We start from the raw sequence: 17,611 nt of genomic DNA on the forward strand, positions 1-17,611 counted from the left end.
AGACGGCGGGAGCAGGAGGACGCGCGGGTTTCGCGATTTCAAACGTCTGTTGCTGCGGAGGGTTGACCTCGCTTATATGCTTCAGTATGGAATAGGATAATTTGCGCATGAGAAAGACGCGTAACACAAGTCAGAACTGGCAGAAAATGTGCTGTTGTAGAAAAAAGGTGTAAAGGAGATACTGGAGCAAGGATGAGGAAAGGAACTGGACCAAGTGGAATGGAGGAGGGATATCAATATTACAGATACCAGAGCGTTACATCGATAACTGCCTATTCGGGAATGGCTGTTACCACGGCGTCCGCGCTGTACAGTGCATCGAGTATACAGAACGAATATCATGACCACAAGCAAACTACTCAATACTACGAGTACCTTCAGTAGGTATTGATTGCAACGAGCATTAACTTGTACATGCCTGTGGCATGTGTGGACGTAGGAGTGCAAGAGTGGCAATGATCTCAGTCTCAAGCACCAAATCACCTGCGCCATATGGTGGTTCTTCCCTTTGTTGCTTCTTCACAACCAGTGTCCATGAAGCCCAGACTACGCTCTTTATTTCCTCAGCTATTTTTATAAATGGCCTTGAGGCAGCGTGTTTCAGATGCGAACAAAGAGGAATTCTAAGTACCGGGTAGTGGAGTGACCACGAGAAGGGCATCATGTATCAATAAGAAACTAGTTTACAACGGCTGATCCTACCGTAAGACGCCATGGTTCCTTTCTATGGTTGGGCCAAACGTCAAGATAATATACAGTCGCTGAGGCATTCAAAGCAGTCACAAAACACAAAACCATCCAAATGCTAGCATGTACCGTGGCAGGGTTTTGCATGTCATAGTTATGCATGGTCATCTCAACATGTCCACGCTGCAACGATACCGTCTTTGCGGCCTTCAACTAGGAAGCCATCCTTCAATCGCACTCGCTCCACTGTTGCTGGCGATGGGCCCTGTTCATCAGCGCCGACTCCGGCGCCGCAATCCCAGTGATGGCCATCGGCTTTGTCGTAGACCTTCACAACGTTCTCTCCTGCAGCCGCAACAATCCGCTTGGTGTCGAACATCATGCTGGTAATGGGCTTGTCATAGGCGTAGGCATCATAGATCGATCCCATTCGGAGATCCCATATCTGAAGGCAATTAGCATCCAAGCAATCGAACCCAGAAACAAACAACATACCCTGATACTGCGGTCTTGACTTCCAGTGACCAGATGCACATCATCAAATTGTAGGCAGGTAACAGGGCCAGTGTGGCCCACCAGGTTACGATGAACCTGTCCACTGCGCAGATCCCAAAGACGGACCATTCCGTCTGCCGTACCGCAGGCTAAAGCGGCGTCGAAGCACTGGACAGCCCCGACAAAGTCCGCCGATGCATCCGGCAGGCGTCCTGAGGGGCGCCATTGCGAATCTCCTCCCAGCGACGACGCCTGCGCGGCCGCCCACAATACATCGAGCGTTTGCACACAACGCCCTTTGACCAGATCCCACTGTCGCAGTGTCTTGTCGGCTGACCCCGAAATCAGAGTGTCGCCCTTGAAGTGAAGCGCGGTGATTTCGTCGACATGAGCATCCAATGAGTAGACGAAGCAGTCCTCCAACGTGGTAGAATGGGATGCCACCGAAGCGTCGTCGGCTGGGTCGGTTTCTTCGTCTCCATCATCGCGGCGGGTGATGCGGTTGTCGCGAGTAGTTATCGTTCGGGCGCGACTCAAATCCCATAATTTGACAGATGCATCCATAGAGCCCGTGGCAACAATGTTGTCCTCAATCTGAAGACAGCGCACCGAAGCATTGTGCCCTTCCAGGAATCCAATGCAACGGCCAACATTGAGATCCCAAACCCGCACGGTGTCATCCAGCGCCGCGGTGATCATAGTACCAAATGGATAGTCGAAATCAATCGCAGTGACCATGTCAGAATGGGCCGCCATCTCTTTGATCTCCGAACCCGGGGTGAAATGTTCGTGTAAAACCGGCATCGAGCGTTTCCCTGTTCGATCAGCTAGGGTTCCCTCACGGCATAGCAGAGGGGGACACTTACTTTTTGATTTTTGCTTGACGCTCTTTGGGGAAGGAATTTTTTGGTAAATAGACTCGGACATGAAGGAGGCATCCATTGCCGGGTCGTCCGAAACGGTCGAGTCATCGTTTGCTGATGACTTCGGGGTCGCCGGGGCCTGAGCCTGCGCGTGAGCTGCTTCTTCTTGCTCAATATCTTCCAACTTATTATCAACCTCCGTCACTAAGCCTTGGTCAGCCGCTGGTGGAAATCACATGTGGTAATCTTATTTCCTACTCACGTTCATGCTCCAGTTCGGCTTCCTCCATCTCTAAGCTGGCTAACCGGTCTAGAACGATCTTGCGCATGTTGTGCAAGTTTGCGATCTTGTTGTCTATCTCATGTATCTCCGAGCTGCACATATTCTTGCGAACACCCATCAGGTCCATCCTGCGGTTAAGTAAATCTCGTTCCTTTCTCAAGTCGGTGGGCGCGGAAGGTAAAGCGGCGTGCGTCTCCCCATCCTTCAATAGCTTCTTGCTCTTGGACGAGCGCCGGCGGTGGGCCTTTCTATATTCGATGTCATCCTGGGAGGCTTGAAATCCTTGGAAGAGCGAGTAGGAGCTGCTGTCTTCAGGTATATTCATGAGAAGCTCATCAGGAAGGGAGGAGATGGCTCGCGATTGGATCTCGGATGTAGACAGTTTGGAGCGGACCAAATCGGTTGGTGTGGTTTGGGTCAGGGAGAAGACATTGCGCTGAGCGGCAGGGCGCCGCAGCTCGCGCTGGATGTCAACCATGGCGTTGTGGTAGTGGCCGCCGTTAGAAGATTCGGAAGTCGGTCCCATCAAATGCCCAGCAGTCGATGTGACTTTCCGTCCAAAGGCCTCAATATGACGAGTCTGATCCACGGAAAGAGTGCCATGTCAGTATTGATCTGTTCTGCCGCCATTATCGTCAAGAGAACACTACCGTGATGCCGGTTCCTAAAAGACCATCCTGTTCGACAATATCTGATAGACCGGAAGGCGAATCATCACGACGGCGCCTGTCCATGACAGCGACACCGACGAGGGGGGCGATGGAAAGCTTGAGACAATCAGGCCCATACGAAAATTGTAGAGATGGGAGCAGAAAGGGTCGTTCAGCAGGGTGCGGTCGTCAGTCGGGCAGTTGGTCGGCTTTCTTCAAGCCTTGAAGATGGCGGAAAGAAGTTCTGGATGGACGGAGTTGCACGCGATGAATTACCGTGTTTCGGGTGGTATTTTACTGGAGAGAGCTCGAGCTCAGTCTCCACCCAAGGAAGGGAGAAGGGGACGGTGGCTGTGCGTGATAGTATGGAAGGTGAGCGCTAGAACCGAAGAGAATCGACATGACGCCAGAAGAAAAGTGCACCAGATCCCCGTATATAATCAAAAGTCTTTTTCCCGCCATCACCGATTCATCCTCTTCAGACTTAGGCAAGGCAGGCAAGGAAAAGAAAAGGAGCAGGCACATGACATGACGGCATCACCAGCCACAAACCTGTGATTATCATAAATTACCTACCGCCTACGGTACGGTACCAGCACCCCGAAGTCGGCCTAGCAGTACTTAGATTACCGTAATTACCACGTATAGATGTATAACTTCGGGTTTAAAAGTGACTTAGTCCTCCCTGTCACAGCGCCTTGAAATCGGAATCCGGCGACGAATCATGAACCAAATATTGGGATCTTATTCTGCTGTCGCGCATTGAGCTAGTATAACATTTGCAGCTGTCGGAATGTAGTCCATATGTCGCTCGCAAAATCGAGACAGAGCCGTGATGATCGGCAAGGCTAGTGCTGTAGGTTCTGTAACCTGCCCAGCACTTAAATCCGATATCGTTCCCAAGGAATGTTTGAAACCTCAACGTCGCCGATTCTCTGCTTCCGATAGTGAGATTAGATTCCTTTCTTTCATAGACTGATAACCCTGCAACATCATGGATACAGCCATTGACCTTTCCGATGCCTCCAAGGCGTTGGATCTCGCCAACATCCGCTTCCAGCTAATGTGAGTCAACGATCAGCCGGAAATAATCCTGCCCCTCCGTCCGTCCGTCACTATCGAAGATCCCCTCATCCTTCAGACCATCGACCATCATCCCTGCTACTCGCCCCCTCCCCCCACCGTTGTATGGCTTCGATTTCGTTGCATACCGCACAACTCAGCCTCACTCCCTGAGGTCATAGAACAATCCACTAATCTGCTTCCTATAGCCGACTTGAAGATACTATCACTTTTCATCTTATCGAACGGGTCCAATTTCCCCTCAACAAGCCTGTCTACACTCCCGGCGGTGTATCAATCCCTGAAACTAATATCAGCCTCCTGGACTACCTGCTTCGCGAACAGGAACGCATTCAGTCCCGCGTCCGTCGCTACCAATCGCCCGATGAATACCCTTTCTTCCCCGAGGTTCTGGAAGAACCTATCCTGGCGCCCCTGCAATACCCCAAAATCTTGCACGACAATGACGTGAACGTCAATGGCATCATCAAGCAACGCTACATTGAGAACATTCTTCCCGCCGTCTGCGCTCAATTCGGCCGTGAAGACCGCGGCGAGACTCAGGAAAACTATGGCTCCTCCGCTACCTGCGATGTCAGCTGTCTACAGGCCCTTTCGCGTCGCATCCATTTTGGCAAGTTCGTCGCTGAGGCCAAGTTCCAGAAGGAACCCGAACGCTTCGTCAAATTGATTAAGGCCAACGACCGCGAGGGTATTGATGCTGCCATCACCGATGCGAAGGTCGAACAGAAGGTTCTCGAGCGCTTGGCCTTGAAGGCCAAGACATACGGTACCGATCCCGCCTTTCCCACGGAGAGCGGACTTAAGATCAATGTGGAGGCGGTGGTTGCGATGTACAAGGTGAGAATACTCTCCTGTGAGGTCTGGATATTCACTGATTGTCTTTTAGGAATATGTCATTCCCCTTACTAAAGTCGTCGAGGTTGATTATCTGATGCAGCGCCTGAAGGGCACGCAATGGGAGTGAAAGGGAACAAGTGAATACTTGTCACTCACCTATAAACGGATTTCTTAGATACTATTATGATACCATTAAAATGTGCAATAAAAGAAGCCGGGGTCCATACCATGTAGGATAGAGAATCACATGATCACAGTCTACATGGTGGGTAGATCATGTATCTACCTGGATGTTATGACATAGATCTTCAAAGTCTTAGAAGAAGGTTGTATCCCAAACAAAGTGCTTTTCCCAATGTCACACTAACATTCTTTCCTTATCATGGTGTTACTGAAGGTAGAGAGATACCGACCATCGGCAAGCAGACTGTGCAGCATAGTGATCTGACTCAGCAGCACAATACCCCGCCTTGTGACCAAATGTTCCCTCATTGGATTCTTGCCTTCACCGCCCACTCTAGATGGAAACACGTGCCCACAGGTCCCGCGGCCCCTGGGCGCTGCACGCGCGAAACCGACTGTATACAAAGCAAAGGAATTCATGATTCCCATTCACTCAATTTTGCGTTTGACCACCCGAACCTTTAAAATCCTGCCTCCCTGATTTTCTGTCATGCTCTGAACTTTTTTTCTCCCTCAATCCCTCCATCCGACTGCCACAGTGACCGCAACAGCAACCACTCCCGATTGCTCGTCTGTGTGACGAAGTGCGTCGCCCTCTGGCGGCCGCAACCCGAAATCGCTTTGAATCCACCCAACTCCATATCTCTCGTCATGAGTCAAACGTTGACAACAAGACAAGCAGAGGAGCTGTAAGCTTCTCTGCGAATTCCGATTTGAGTTGTCTGCTGATCCACTGATACAAGGCTAGGCACAAGTCCCTAATAGCTTATCTATCTTCCATAAATGCTACCCGAAGCGTTGCGACCATACGCGAAGAGCTCCCGATCGGCGACGGCTTTGACGACACCGCATGCAAGAAATATGAGGGGCTGCTAGAGAAAAAATGGACGAGCGTGGCTCGGCTACAGAGGAAGGTGCGAGCATTTTCTCCCTACCCCGCTTGACTTCACAGACTGCTTGCCCTGGGCGCGGGACTGGGAGAGGGGGGTTCGCATGCGCTGACGGACATTGTAGATCATGGACTTAGAGTCGAAGGTGTCGACCTTGCAGGCCGAATTGGACTCCATGGCCCTGACGTCCCGATCGCGACCAAACCAAGACCCTACGAGCTGGCTCCCCTCATCACCGGCGCGGCACAAATTTCAGTCGCACCGCGATGCAGTGACTTGCGTTGCCTTCCATCCTGTCTACACATCGCTGGCGTCGGGCTCCGAAGACTGCACCATCAAGATCTGGGATTGGGAACTGGGCGAACTGGAGAGGACACTCAAGGGCCACATGCGGGCAGTTTCGGGTCTGGACTATGGCGGACAAAAAGGGCATACACTGCTGGCGTCCTGCTCAAGTGACCTTACAGTCAAACTATGGGACCCTAGCAATGACTATGCCAATATCCGCACTCTTTCCGGACACGACCATTCCGTCTCGGCGGTCAGCTTCCTGCCCAATAACGGAAATCTGCTCGTGTCGGCCAGTCGCGATGCCTCCATTCGTATATGGGACGCATCCACAGGCTATTGCGTCAAGACAATCCGTTCGAATGATAATTGGATTCGAGACGTTTCCCCTTCGTTTGATGGGAAATGGCTGGTGTCGGGTGGCCGAGACCAGGCCGCCACTGTGTGGGAAGTTGCAACGGCGGAAGCGAAGGCTACGTTATTGGGTCACGAGAACTATCTCGAATGCTGTGTTTTCGCACCGCCAGCCAGCTACAAGTATCTAGCAACCTTGGCCGGCTTGAAGAAGCCTCCCCCTGCCACCAGCTCAGCCGAGTTCGTTGCGACCGGGGCTCGTGACAAGACGATCAGACTCTGGGACTCGCGGGGACGGCTTATCAAGACCTTGGTCGGTCATGATAATTGGGTACGAGGCTTGGTGTTCCATCCGGGAGGCAAGTATCTGGTCAGTGTGGCGGACGACAAGACTATCCGGTGCTGGGATCTCTCACAGGAAGCCAAGCTCGTCAAGACCATCAGCGATGCGCATGGACACTTTGTCAGCTGCATCAGGTGGGCTCCCGATGTGGTGACGGATGATGCTGTGACAGAAGAGACCACTGAGGCTGGTCCTGGGGCTCAAAGACAGGAGGCGAACAAGAAGATCCGGTGTATCCTGGCCACTGGAAGTGCGGATTCATGTGTGAGGGTATTTTCATAGTCGGCGGGCGAAGACAAGAAAGCTTCAAATCTTATTCCCAGCGCTCTAATGTCTTCCTATTGTTCTATCTCCCTCGTGACAGGAATCGCGATGCATCTATCCTTCTCATCCACTCTTCTTGCCCCCCGCTTGCCTGCTGCCTATCTGGATATAAAACTTTATCGTGTTTGCTGTACATTTTTGAACATCATACCTTAGCAATGCATGTGAGGGAGCGGGTTCATGTCTTCATATGCCTTTCGCCTTGCGGGTATTGCTGCCAACCCGTTCTCTTACAACGCTGAGTCGGAGAGTAGTGACCCGGGGGACTTCTTCATGAAAAGTTCGTCAACGGTGCTGGTCTCGTTGCGGGCAGTTTCTTAGACAGCTTTATGAATGACATGTGAGCATAAATTTCTGTTGAATCGATTTCCATGCGTCGGTTCGAGGTAGTACATGTTGAACGATGCTGTGTACAATACTGTACATGTCCATGGATCTGCCGCACAGTATATTAGGCTCCCGCGGTCCTCACCGGGCGAACGAACCACGGCTACTTTCATTCTCTTTCCTCAGCCCACTCGGGATTCAGCCTCCGCTCCACCTTTCTTCCAAGTCCTCCGTGCATTTTCGAGGTTACCAGTCGTTACTCTACAAGTCCGCCATCTACGCTGTCAGTTTCCGATGTCCTGATAATAGAACTTCTAGAAAGTAGTTTGCGTGACGTGCGACCATCCTGCAATTGAAGGTCTCGCTATGGTCCCGTCCACTATCGAACTAGTCGAGACCTCGGTCTCTTCAACTTCTCACGAACCACTGATCGACAGACTAGTGAGCCCAGAGACGATGTCCTCGAGAGCTTCATCACGAATTCTGCTACGACTCTACATTTCTCATTTTCTCTCGACATGGAATTCCCGCATGTTTGAATTCGGCGCGGTGCTGTTCCTGGCGTCCATCTTCCCCGGAACCCTGCTGTATGCCTCAATCTATGCGCTCGTGCGGTCCTTATCGGCGGTTGTCTTGTCATCATGGCTCGGTTCGGTTGTGGACCGATCCAATCGATTGACTGCGCTTAGACATTCGATCGGTACGCAGATGGATCTCTACCTCTCAATCGGTAGTGTGCTAATAGCATCCTAGTCTGGCAGCGACTCCCCGTAGCGGGCTCCTGTGCCTGCTTTGTGGTCTTAATCGCTTCATCGCACTCGATCCTGAGAAGCCTGCTCTTCTTAACGACAGTGGTGCTGGCCTGTCTTGAGAAAGTAGCCGCTACAGCCAATACGGTAGCAGTGGAGCGGGATTGGGTGAGTTCATGATATGCACGATGCACGATCCTATGGTATTTCCTGACGTTCTGCGCAGGCCATTGTTGTGGCGGATGCATTGGATGTTCCTCGTCAAGGTAGGTGCCCACTGGCATGATCTGGCTCGACGTAGGCTAAATGGGTAGATCTCAACGCGTCTATGAGAAGAATAGATCTTTTCTGCAAGCTCATAGCCCCCATATTCATTTCGCTGATTGACGGATTTTCCACCAAAGCTGCTGTATGGACAACCCTAAGCATCAATGTGTCTTGCGTTGCTGTTGAATATGTTGCCATCGCACAGGTATGCAGGGTCATCTCGTATCCGAATCATCGCTCACCGATTCCAGGTCTACGCTTCAGTTTCTCAGCTGCGGCGTAATGTGTCAGCTGCTGGATCGGAGGGCGTCCTGGGCAGTGCGAGTGAAACTCGGAGCGCAGCTCAGCGATTCCAACGGCAGATCAAAGACGCTGCTGCTCCCTGGAAAGAGTACATTAGAAGTCCCCTCTTCCTAGCCAGTTTTGCTTTGAGTCTTCTCTATCTGACGGTTTTGTCTTTTGGCGCGACAATGGTCACTTACCTGCTCCATACCGGTTTCACTCCACTGCAAGTCAGCGCGATGAGAATTGGTGCTGTAGCGGCGGAGCTATCCGGGACCTGGGCGGCGCCATTCATCATGAATAGAATCGGACCCATACGGTCTGGGCTGTGGTTCTTGAATTGGCAATTCGTCTGTCTGGTGACAGCAGTGGCGGCCTTTGCCTTGCTCGACCCCTCTTCTCAGGTGGTCGCTGTCAGTCTGATCGTGGGCGTGGCGCTAAGTCGGGTCGGGCTATGGGGATTCGATTTGTCCGTACAGTTTCTGGTGCAGGAGGTAAGAAGTTCCATTGCTAGAAAGAAGTGCAGTGCTGACAAGAGCAGGGAGTCGACGAAGAATGCCGGGCTCGGTTTTCTGCGACGGAAATGGCACTACAAAACATCTTCGAGTTGCTATCATTCGCCACTACCATCGCCTTCCCCTCACCGGAACAGTTTAAGTACCCAGTGTATATCAGTTATGGTGCCATCGCGATGGCTGCAGCTTGTTTTGCGGCGTATGTGCGCAAGGAACGGGGACATTTGCTCCATACGTCGAACTGCCTCGGTGGGGACAAGAAGCGGCTCCTACCTGGAGAGGTGCTCTATCATAGAGTACCGTGAAGAAAGCAGGACATTCCTATGTCATCTAGAAGTCATGATTCCAGTAAATACATCCACCTTACGTATGGACCGTTCCTTGCTCCCTTGTTGTTCCGTAGACGCAGCGCGGTCCGTGGCGGGTGTTCCCGGCGACGATTGCTGAACCCACGCTGGGTGATCGTCAGTCCCGCTTCACATCTGCGCTTCGACGCCAATAGGCAACCATCATGCATGCTCCATTCCAGATCTATAAGTCATGGAGGTATCTTTCCTCGCGAATTCCTAACAGCGTATCTCACAAGACCGTATACTGACTATGCTAGACTCCTCGAGCACGTGGCATGGGCCGATCAGGTCCTCGCCGCCGCACGGGGTGTCTGACGTGCCGGTCGCGCAAGGTGCGGTGCGATGAGGTCAAACCGACATGTGCGAACTGCACTCGTCTGCATCTCCAATGTACCTATAAGACCATCGTCCCGGGCCGTGTTCCCTATCGAAATGGCTCTGCAGCTTCCGCAACCGTGGCCGCTGGAACACCACCCTCTGACCGTCCCGACGTGAACTTCTTCCACACTGTCCTCTGTGAAAACGGACTTCCAGCCCCATCACCACTGCGGCAGCCAGCCCCTGCCCATCCACCTATCGAGTCAGCTACCGACTATGCCTCCTCGTTCGACATCCTCGGTTTCATCGGGGAGTTTACCTCTGACTTTCAGCAGAAGCACCTCGATCTAACCACGAATGGGCTCACTGGCTTGTCGGCGGGATCTGGGCTGGCCAGTGCCGCTACCTCTACAGATTCCACCAGCTACAATGCACAATCGATGAACTGGGCTGCTAGCGCGGACATCAGCTTGACTCCTGGCAGACTGGGCGATTGTTCTTCGGGTGAGACAGATGCCCCCGACCGGGAACAGACGCCGTACGAAGCGGAGCTGTTCACGCATTTCGAGACCAGCGATCCGCCGCCTACAATCTTTGGCCCCGTTGACCTGGATTGGACGTATGTGCGGGCACAAATCGTGCGTCAGTCGCGAGAATGTCGAGCTGTCTTAATTGGTATTTACTGTTACTCGGAGGTACATCAGACGTGGCTCGAGGGGACGGCGTGGGACCGCAAGTCGAGGTATCATCAGCTAGCGTGGTCGGAAGTGCAGTCATGTCTAGTCGGGAAGGTATCAGAGCCGGTGCTCAGGCACGTTTTTGCAACGGTGCTGCTATTGATGGTGGCTGAGGTAGGTGATTCTTTAGAGACTTGCAGGATCGTGGGCTCACCAAATAGCTACTGTCGAGTCCAGATCTGGGGGAAGCGGGCACGTCCTTTCTCCACTCGGCCTATCTACTACTACAACGCTTTCATGGTCGGACTAGGTCCTGGAAGGGCGTGAGCCGCCTGACCAGTTCCTGGGTCTCGCTCTTAGACGTCAAGGCATTGATAGCCGGGCGTGAGGGCGATCCGCTTGTTGGCCTGGGGAGTCTTGCACCAGCAGGAAGGGTTACTGAAGACCTACCGCTTGAGGAAAGCGATACTGCAAAGTATGAGAATGAGGAAAGCCCCGAGCCTGGGTTCCTCATCCGTGAAACGGTCACAAATCCGGCCTTTCAATTCCATCTGCAGACGCAACAGATTCTCCGGCGAATTGTGTGCATAGACCTACACCACCGGAGTCGCGGCACTGTTAGCGACGAGTTCGAGGTTCTCCAGCTCGCGCATCAGATCAGCGCCGACCTGGAAACGCTCTGGAACCGACGTCCACGCGTGCTCGACATCCACAGCACCCCGGAGCTGCTCCACGATACTCTACAGCCTGCGGTTGCGCGGGAAACATGCCGGACTTTCAGGCAGTACATTGCCAATTTCCTGGCGATCTTCATCTACTTGCACCGCGTCGCATTCGCCATCTATCCGCGGACGGACCGAGTGCATCGAGCCGTGGAGGGCATCCTTCATCTGGCAGCAATCGACACACAGTCCCCTGCAGGAGAGCAGCGACATCTGCCTGCGAGTTTTGTGTGGCCGTTGTTTGTGGCCGGCTTAGAGGCATCCTTGGAGCAGCGGCAATGGATCCTGTCGCAAATGAAGCAGATGAGCCTGCGAGGTGAGAATGGTGAGGACCAATCTCGACCCGCGCGACACCCGCATGCAGAAAATGTGTATCTCCTGCTGCAGGAGATGACTAGACGGCAGGATGCATCGCGAACGTGGGCGGATTCACGCTGTGTGCGACGGGAATTGTTTACTGATTCCTTCGTGATGATCTGATTAATAGCCGATCATGATCGGCGCCACGATCGCCGCATGCAACACGTAAGCGCCGGTACGTCATCTGACTCGCAATCTCCGCGAAAGACCTCCTTACTTCTTGTCATAATCCCAGACATATATCTCTCATTCGCGCCGGGTGTCTGGTTTGCTGGGTATGGCCCATGATGCGGTCTTCTGTCTTGATAACGGAGGATGATGTCCGTCCTGAGGATCCTCTCATCCAGCATGCAGACGAGGAATCATCTGCTCTGCTGCCGTCCCGCCATGCCCTGTGCCGTCTGTATTGGCTGACGGCCATAGTCTGCTGCGGGGGTCTGCTCTTCGGGTACGACTCTGGCGTAATCGGTATTTGATCTCTATCCCACGGGGCAAGGCCATATGAATGACACATACACGCAGGAGGGGTCTTGACCTTCGACTCCTTCCATCGGTCTTTTCGATATACCGCGAAAAACGAAACTCGCGTCAGTGCCATTGCCGTGGGCGTCCAGCAGGCTGGTGCCCTGGTTGGCAGCTTGGTCATCTGGCCCTTAACCAATCGACTCGGTCGTCGCCCTGCCATGGCCGTTTGCTCCTTTGTGTTCTGTGCAGGGGTGATCTTCGAGATCCTCGACACCCATGCTCGGTCTGCCTTCTACCTCGGACGTGTCATCTGCGGCCTGGGTATCGGAGGCTCCGCCACCGTAATCCCGATCTATCTGACGGAGATGAGTCCAACCTCAATGCGTGCCCGGCTGGGCAGCTGCTACCAATTCACCTTCACGATCGGCATCCTGATTTCGTATTGGATCGACTACGGGATGCAGTACGCGCCCAGCAACGCCGCACAGTGGCAGATCCCCCTGGCTCTGCAGCTCATCCCGGGCGCTTTGATGGGCGTTGGCATGCTGACTCTGCACGAAAGCGTGCGCTGGCTGCTCTCCCACGACTGCCCCGACCAAGCCTGGGATAGCCTGACGTGGATCCGCGCCTCGCGCGGACCCGAGGTCAAGGCTGAGTTCCGGGCCATGCAATCGGCCATTGAGCGTGACGCCCACGCGACGGCCGACTTTTCTCCCTGGGAACTCCTCCAGCGCGCCAACACGCATCGGCTGATTTTGGGCGTCGCCCTGTTCATCTGCCAGCAGTCCACGGGGGCCACCGCCATGGCCTACTTCGGCCCGCAGTTTTTCGCCCTGCTCGTCGGGGGCCACAGTGATGTCTCTGCGGCCTCCGACGCCACTGCCCGCCTCACATTGCTGCTGACGGGGATATTTGGGGTTTTGAAGGTGATCAGCTGCCTGCTGTTCATCGTGTTTGTCGCCGACCGCTTCGGCCGTCGGCCGCTGCTGATTCTGGGTGCATTGGCCATGTCCGTGTGCATGCTTGCTACGGCGGTTGTTCTGCGAGCCACCTCGATTGCTTCGTCGCCGTCGTCATCATCTGCCGGTTCCAACCATGACCCTGACCCTGACCCTGATCCCAGCCATGGATCCTCCTCGCTCTCGCCCGCCTCCCTCACGACCATCCTCCTGATCTACCTCAGCATCGTAGCCTACAACCTGTCCTGGGGTCCTCTTCCCTGGCCGTGTAGCGCGGAGCTCTTCTCGTCGGCGCGGATCCGCGAACCCGGGGTGGCGATCGGGGTGGCGGCGCAGTGGCTGTCGAACTTCGGGTGGTCATCCGCGACGCCGTACCTGCTGCAATGGCTGGGGTGGGGGACGTTTGGGCTGTTCGGGGTGCTGGATGCGGGGTTCGCGGGGCTGGTGTATGGGTTTTTGCCCGAGACGAGGGGGATGCGGTTGGAGGAGATTGATTCTTTGTTTGCAGTTGCGGGTTATGAAGCCGGAGGCAGGGAGTAGTGTCGAGATGGTTGTTTAGAGTTGTATTTGCACCGCGATCTCGGTCTATCCTCGTGTTTTCCGTCTCGAGAAATTCGAAATCAAAATAGACAAAGGAAGAAACCATAGATAGGGCCAAGTACGAACGAGGGAAAGTCAGAACAGAAGAAATGTTACATCGAGGTATAACCCCTCCCTCCCCTTCCTCTGCCATTCAATCTACTCATTGATCGATTTTGTTCTCGGAACTCCTCAACCACCACCCTAAGTATGATAACCCCAAGCCACGAACCCCACCCAAATCATCCCAAACCACCGCAAAGCACAGAAGAACACAGAGATAAGCCCGACGTCCGGCCGACGGGAGCCAGAGCGCGAAAGTTAGAACGAAATCCCCCCCCGCCGACCCCCACCAGCCGAATTTAATTCCAGTTCCAGTTCCAGCCCAGGGCAGCCCAGCCCACGCCAGCCCAGCCCACGCCAACGCCAACGCCAACGGCCCAAATCAAGCTATACATCCATCCGGGAACATCCACTGTAGTTTGAATCCCAAATTATCGCCCTACAACAACAACAACAAGGCCTCCATCCTGGCACTCTCATGACCGATAACGATAACTATCAAGTAAGTAAGTAAATACTAAATAAATTAGCCAAGCTAAGCTAAGCTAAGGTAAGCTACACTAGAAGTCAAGCACGGTACTATAGCCTAGCAGCCTCTAGTCTAGGTGAGGTGTAAAGCCATACTGTACTGTACTGTACATTTTGAAAAAGAAGTTACAGTCCTCGATATGGGGGAACAATTCACAAGTCCAAAGTCCAAAGTAAGGTTTGCGATGGCTTAAGTTTTACCTCTTTTTCCAACCTTGAACTTTTGAGCCCGGCGGGGGCAACACAACGGCGGATCTTCGGTCGGCCGAAAGGGGGAGGGGAAAGTCGGTCGTGTGTCCACGGTAACTTTAGTAAAGGTCATTCAAGGCTACTACATAAGGTACACTAACTTCCTTCTTGTTAACACAGTAAATCTATACTACACTGCATAACCTGGAAAGGTTTCACTCGGAATACAATTAGTACTGTACTGTACATTCTGGCCCAAAAAAAAAAAAAAAAAAAAAAAAAAAAACCTTAAGTCGACTAGGTAGGTATGTACCAACACTTACTGGCCAATTGGCTAATTGCGTGTGTGTGTGTGTGTGTGTGTGTGGTGTTTGCTGAATACCTTCAGATACCTGGAACTTGGAAGTTACTTACTACAAGTAGTTTGCCAAACACAGGACAGGCAGTAGACAGATCCTTCTACCTACTAGGTAGGCACTTTCACCCACCTCTCAAAAGCCCAATATCAACCCGGCTTAGTTACTCCCGGCTAGAATCCCTGGTTGGGCTGGGATTAAGGGCATTGGTAATCTTGACCAGCCGAATATTGTTCACCTGCTTGCTCAGCGAGTCTCGATATTCAGCAGTCAAGTCCCGCGCATTTTGATAAGCAGTCACGCCCCGCTGATAGGTCTCGGGATCCCCGTGTAATGCCCATTGCCCTATTTGGGTCATCACATAATCCGTAGAAGACTTGTTGTTGTTGTTGTTGTTGTTGTTGTTGTTGTTGCTGCTCCTAAACCTGGTAGGATGGGTCGCGTACATGCCCAGACATCCACCATGATACGTACACATCAGAGTATTGGCTTGGTTGTCATATGTCGGTCTGCATTCACCAGTAGTCCCGTTCCCATTTCCCCAAAACTGGAGGGAATATAGCGCTCGCGCGCCCAGAGCACCGTCGTAACAAGCCTGCCGCATAGCGACAGGAACGGACCCATAATGACCTTGTCCCTCGACAAGAAAGTTCGGCGCTACGGGGCGGTTGCCTTGGATGGATGGTATGATCTGGTCACTCAGCTGCTTTTGGATAGCCGGCTCGAGCTGGTGGGATCGTGCACCGTAGTAGAAATCGGGCTTCGCATGGGCCAACGTCCCGTCGGTCAACGGGGCCAGATTCGTAAAGTCGTGTCCTCCGGCATTCTGGGACGAAGAAGAAGAAGAAGAAGAAGAAGAAGAAGAAGTGGAAGCAGTAATTGGTTTGCCCTCAAGAATAGGCAGGATATCCTTGATCACTAGCTGTTCATCCACGGCTCTGCTATTGACTCTGGTGTATTCCTTGTATTCCTTCTTCAATGAGACCGGTGATAATACACGCGATGGTCGTGGAGCCTCTAATCTCCTGTGTATCTGGGCCAAATTCGCTGGTTCGGCCGGCTCCGTCCCATCGGGATCCGTAGATAATGGGAGAAAAACACCGTGGTCAAGTAGATGTTCCTCAAAATTCCGATCATAGACAGTGGGTTTTCCAGTCAGTGGGGCTGGGTTGGAGTTGGTAGGATCTATAGAGGATTGAGAGAGGTGGGGTGGTGCAGGATCCTACTAGATGCAAAGCTTCTGAGTTACATTTCTGCTCTATCAATCGGTATCAAGGGAAGCAAATAAGAGTGGTGAAATAACTGATATACTTAATATCGGCTAGATCTTGTCCTCCATAGCGGGAAGATCTTCTGATCTCTTGTAAAGAAGTAGCAGAGCAACCACGTAAGAAATCAGAGGCAAAGGTATCAGAGTTGAGAAACGAGGTCTGACTTGGACAGAGCAGTTGATTTTGTCGGTGAGTTTCTTTCAAAGCGCTTTTAGTCAACCACAGCTTCGGGAGGCTGTTCCAAAATAGTGGAGGAGGATGATGATAAGTAGAGCGGTTACGGTTCCGGTTTTGATGCTGCTGCTGCTTAGAGACCGGCATATGGGGTTATGTTTAGATGGAGTGACTACTAGTAACGGAGAGGTTGTGAAGAACACAGAGGAAGGATAAATTTTATTGGAAAGGTTTATAGATTGCCTGTACTAGTGACATATGTGTATGCTTGTAAGCCATCTGGGGAATATAGATTCTTTGTTTGACAGTTCTTTATTTGAACTCGGTAGAAATGAAGATAGATAGCCCTGTGAGATATCTCGGGTCACGTGATAACCACCTTCTCTCATTCGACTAGCTAAGCACATCTCAATCCACACCCATATATCTGTTTTCACAAGAAAATTCGCTGAGGTATAATGACTGATCCAATAGAGCCACCGTCACCGATCCCGAATGGTCTGATTGAGTGTTTGGGCGCCGTGAACGGGGAGGACGCCGAGGTGGTTCTGCAGGCCAGGCGGACTAGATATAACCCAGAGTTGTGCTTTCTTAGCTCTGATGGATAGCTGTCGAGGGAAACTCAACGCACGGTACTCAGAGAACTTATCATCCGTTTACAAAAAGAAAAGATACTCTGAGAAGCCAATCCATCAATATTGTACCTTACCTTACAGTGTCTTCAAATGCCAGAAGTAAAAAAAACCCCGTCTCGAAGATCGGTTCCATCCACTATGCGATCTAGTTAGGGCAAACTCTCCCCGAGCTACCTACCTTTACAACTGGTATCCCAGGGTGCCCAAGAATACTCCCCCGCCTTCCCTCACCCTTTCGCTAAATGTAGTTTGGGGATTGAAAAAACAGCATACCTCATACTACTCTGTAGGATACTATCCCGTCACAAAGCACTTATATACAGTACTCCAAGTGGTTGGTGTGGGTGAGGGTGGGGCTACCCCGAGGGCACTGGGCAGTACTACACATAAAAAGAAAGAAAGAAACACTTCAGTTCGTTGAGATATAATCCACCCAGCAGGTCCACCCAATTATAAGTCAACTAGCGCCTCCGTCCTTGGAAGGAGGAACCCCTGTAAATACGCCCTCCAAACTTGGATTTCCCAAATCCGGTGGGGTGGGG

General features: G+C 52.4%; 7 protein-coding genes across 7 annotated transcripts; 5 read left to right on the forward strand and 2 right to left on the reverse strand.

Moving 5' to 3' along the window:
• Positions 1-600: 600 nt before the first annotated feature.
• On the reverse strand, positions 601-3,401 carry mdv1 (WD repeat-containing protein). The gene is made up of 5 exons (XM_025633821.1): positions 2,979-3,401; positions 2,308-2,908; positions 2,049-2,249; positions 1,183-1,997; positions 601-1,132 (listed from the first exon to the last, which is right to left on the reverse strand). Exons 1-5 carry the CDS (start codon positions 3,060-3,062, stop codon positions 857-859), a joined length of 1,977 nt encoding a protein of 658 aa, XP_025486119.1. The 5' UTR covers positions 3,063-3,401; the 3' UTR covers positions 601-856.
• A 348-nt stretch (positions 3,402-3,749) lies between these two features.
• Positions 3,750-5,122, forward strand: BO82DRAFT_359631 (chorismate mutase ARO7). Its single transcript, XM_025636619.1, has 2 exons — positions 3,750-4,043; positions 4,250-5,122. The coding sequence occupies exons 1-2, from the start codon at positions 3,973-3,975 to the stop codon at positions 4,971-4,973; spliced, it is 795 nt and encodes a 264-aa protein (XP_025486120.1). The 5' UTR covers positions 3,750-3,972; the 3' UTR covers positions 4,974-5,122.
• A 573-nt stretch (positions 5,123-5,695) lies between these two features.
• On the forward strand, positions 5,696-7,619 carry BO82DRAFT_387701 (WD40 repeat domain-containing protein). Its single transcript, XM_025638328.1, has 3 exons — positions 5,696-5,773; positions 5,833-5,998; positions 6,099-7,619. Exons 1-3 carry the CDS (start codon positions 5,736-5,738, stop codon positions 7,239-7,241), a joined length of 1,347 nt encoding a protein of 448 aa, XP_025486121.1. The 5' UTR covers positions 5,696-5,735; the 3' UTR covers positions 7,242-7,619.
• A 447-nt stretch (positions 7,620-8,066) lies between these two features.
• Positions 8,067-9,728, forward strand: BO82DRAFT_379231 (putative iron-regulated transporter; the record flags this gene model as incomplete). Its single annotated transcript, XM_025637675.1, has 6 exons — positions 8,067-8,310; positions 8,364-8,527; positions 8,586-8,625; positions 8,674-8,831; positions 8,878-9,402; positions 9,450-9,728. The coding sequence occupies 6 exons, from the start codon at positions 8,067-8,069 to the stop codon at positions 9,726-9,728; spliced, it is 1,410 nt and encodes a 469-aa protein (XP_025486122.1).
• A 161-nt stretch (positions 9,729-9,889) lies between these two features.
• BO82DRAFT_10695 (Zn(II)2Cys6 transcription factor) lies at positions 9,890-12,052 on the forward strand. The gene is made up of 3 exons (XM_025629770.1): positions 9,890-9,969; positions 10,031-10,942; positions 10,990-12,052. Exons 1-3 carry the CDS (start codon positions 9,964-9,966, stop codon positions 11,968-11,970), a joined length of 1,899 nt encoding a protein of 632 aa, XP_025486123.1. The 5' UTR covers positions 9,890-9,963; the 3' UTR covers positions 11,971-12,052.
• An 85-nt stretch (positions 12,053-12,137) lies between these two features.
• Positions 12,138-13,814, forward strand: BO82DRAFT_297576 (sugar porter family MFS transporter; the record flags this gene model as incomplete). The annotated part of the gene is made up of 3 exons (XM_025631952.1): positions 12,138-12,318; positions 12,373-13,387; positions 13,439-13,814. The coding sequence occupies 3 exons, from the start codon at positions 12,138-12,140 to the stop codon at positions 13,812-13,814; spliced, it is 1,572 nt and encodes a 523-aa protein (XP_025486124.1).
• A 1,401-nt stretch (positions 13,815-15,215) lies between these two features.
• On the reverse strand, positions 15,216-16,506 carry BO82DRAFT_246188 (uncharacterized protein; the record flags this gene model as incomplete). Its single annotated transcript, XM_025630827.1, has 3 exons — positions 15,216-16,211; positions 16,239-16,245; positions 16,301-16,506. Coding segments are annotated over 3 exons (1,209 nt in total), but the record flags the coding sequence as incomplete, so codon positions are not given.
• Positions 16,507-17,611: the final 1,105 nt, after the last annotated feature.

Source organism: Aspergillus uvarum, assembly GCF_003184745.1.
Source record: "Aspergillus uvarum CBS 121591 unplaced genomic scaffold BO82scaffold_100, whole genome shotgun sequence".
Lineage (NCBI taxonomy): Eukaryota > Fungi > Ascomycota > Eurotiomycetes > Eurotiales > Aspergillaceae > Aspergillus > Aspergillus uvarum.

What these genes read in the sequence shown, in the direction of transcription:
- BO82DRAFT_359631 (XM_025636619.1), top strand. Translation starts at nt 3,973, where the DNA reads ATGGATACAGCCATTGACCTTTCCGATGCCTCCAAGGCGTTGGATCTC. An exon ending in AACATCCGCTTCCAGCTAAT is followed by an intron (nt 4,044 to 4,249) that starts GTGAGTCAACGA and finishes TGCTTCCTATAG; the next exon opens with CCGACTTGAAGATACTATCA.
- BO82DRAFT_10695 (XM_025629770.1), top strand. An exon ending in TGCTATTGATGGTGGCTGAG is followed by an intron (nt 10,943 to 10,989) that starts GTAGGTGATTCT and finishes CTCACCAAATAG; the next exon opens with CTACTGTCGAGTCCAGATCT.
- BO82DRAFT_387701 (XM_025638328.1), top strand. Translation starts at nt 5,736, where the DNA reads ATGAGTCAAACGTTGACAACAAGACAAGCAGAGGAGCT. An exon ending in ACAAGACAAGCAGAGGAGCT is followed by an intron (nt 5,774 to 5,832) that starts GTAAGCTTCTCT and finishes ATACAAGGCTAG; the next exon opens with GCACAAGTCCCTAATAGCTT. An exon ending in TGGCTCGGCTACAGAGGAAG is followed by an intron (nt 5,999 to 6,098) that starts GTGCGAGCATTT and finishes CGGACATTGTAG; the next exon opens with ATCATGGACTTAGAGTCGAA.
- mdv1 (XM_025633821.1), bottom strand. Translation starts at nt 3,062, where the DNA reads ATGGACAGGCGCCGTCGTGATGATTCGCCTTCCGGTCTATCAGATATT. An exon ending in CGTCAAGCAAAAATCAAAAA is followed by an intron (nt 1,998 to 2,048) that starts GTAAGTGTCCCC and finishes CTGATCGAACAG; the next exon opens with GGAAACGCTCGATGCCGGTT. An exon ending in GTCAAGACCGCAGTATCAGG is followed by an intron (nt 1,133 to 1,182) that starts GTATGTTGTTTG and finishes AATTGCCTTCAG; the next exon opens with ATATGGGATCTCCGAATGGG.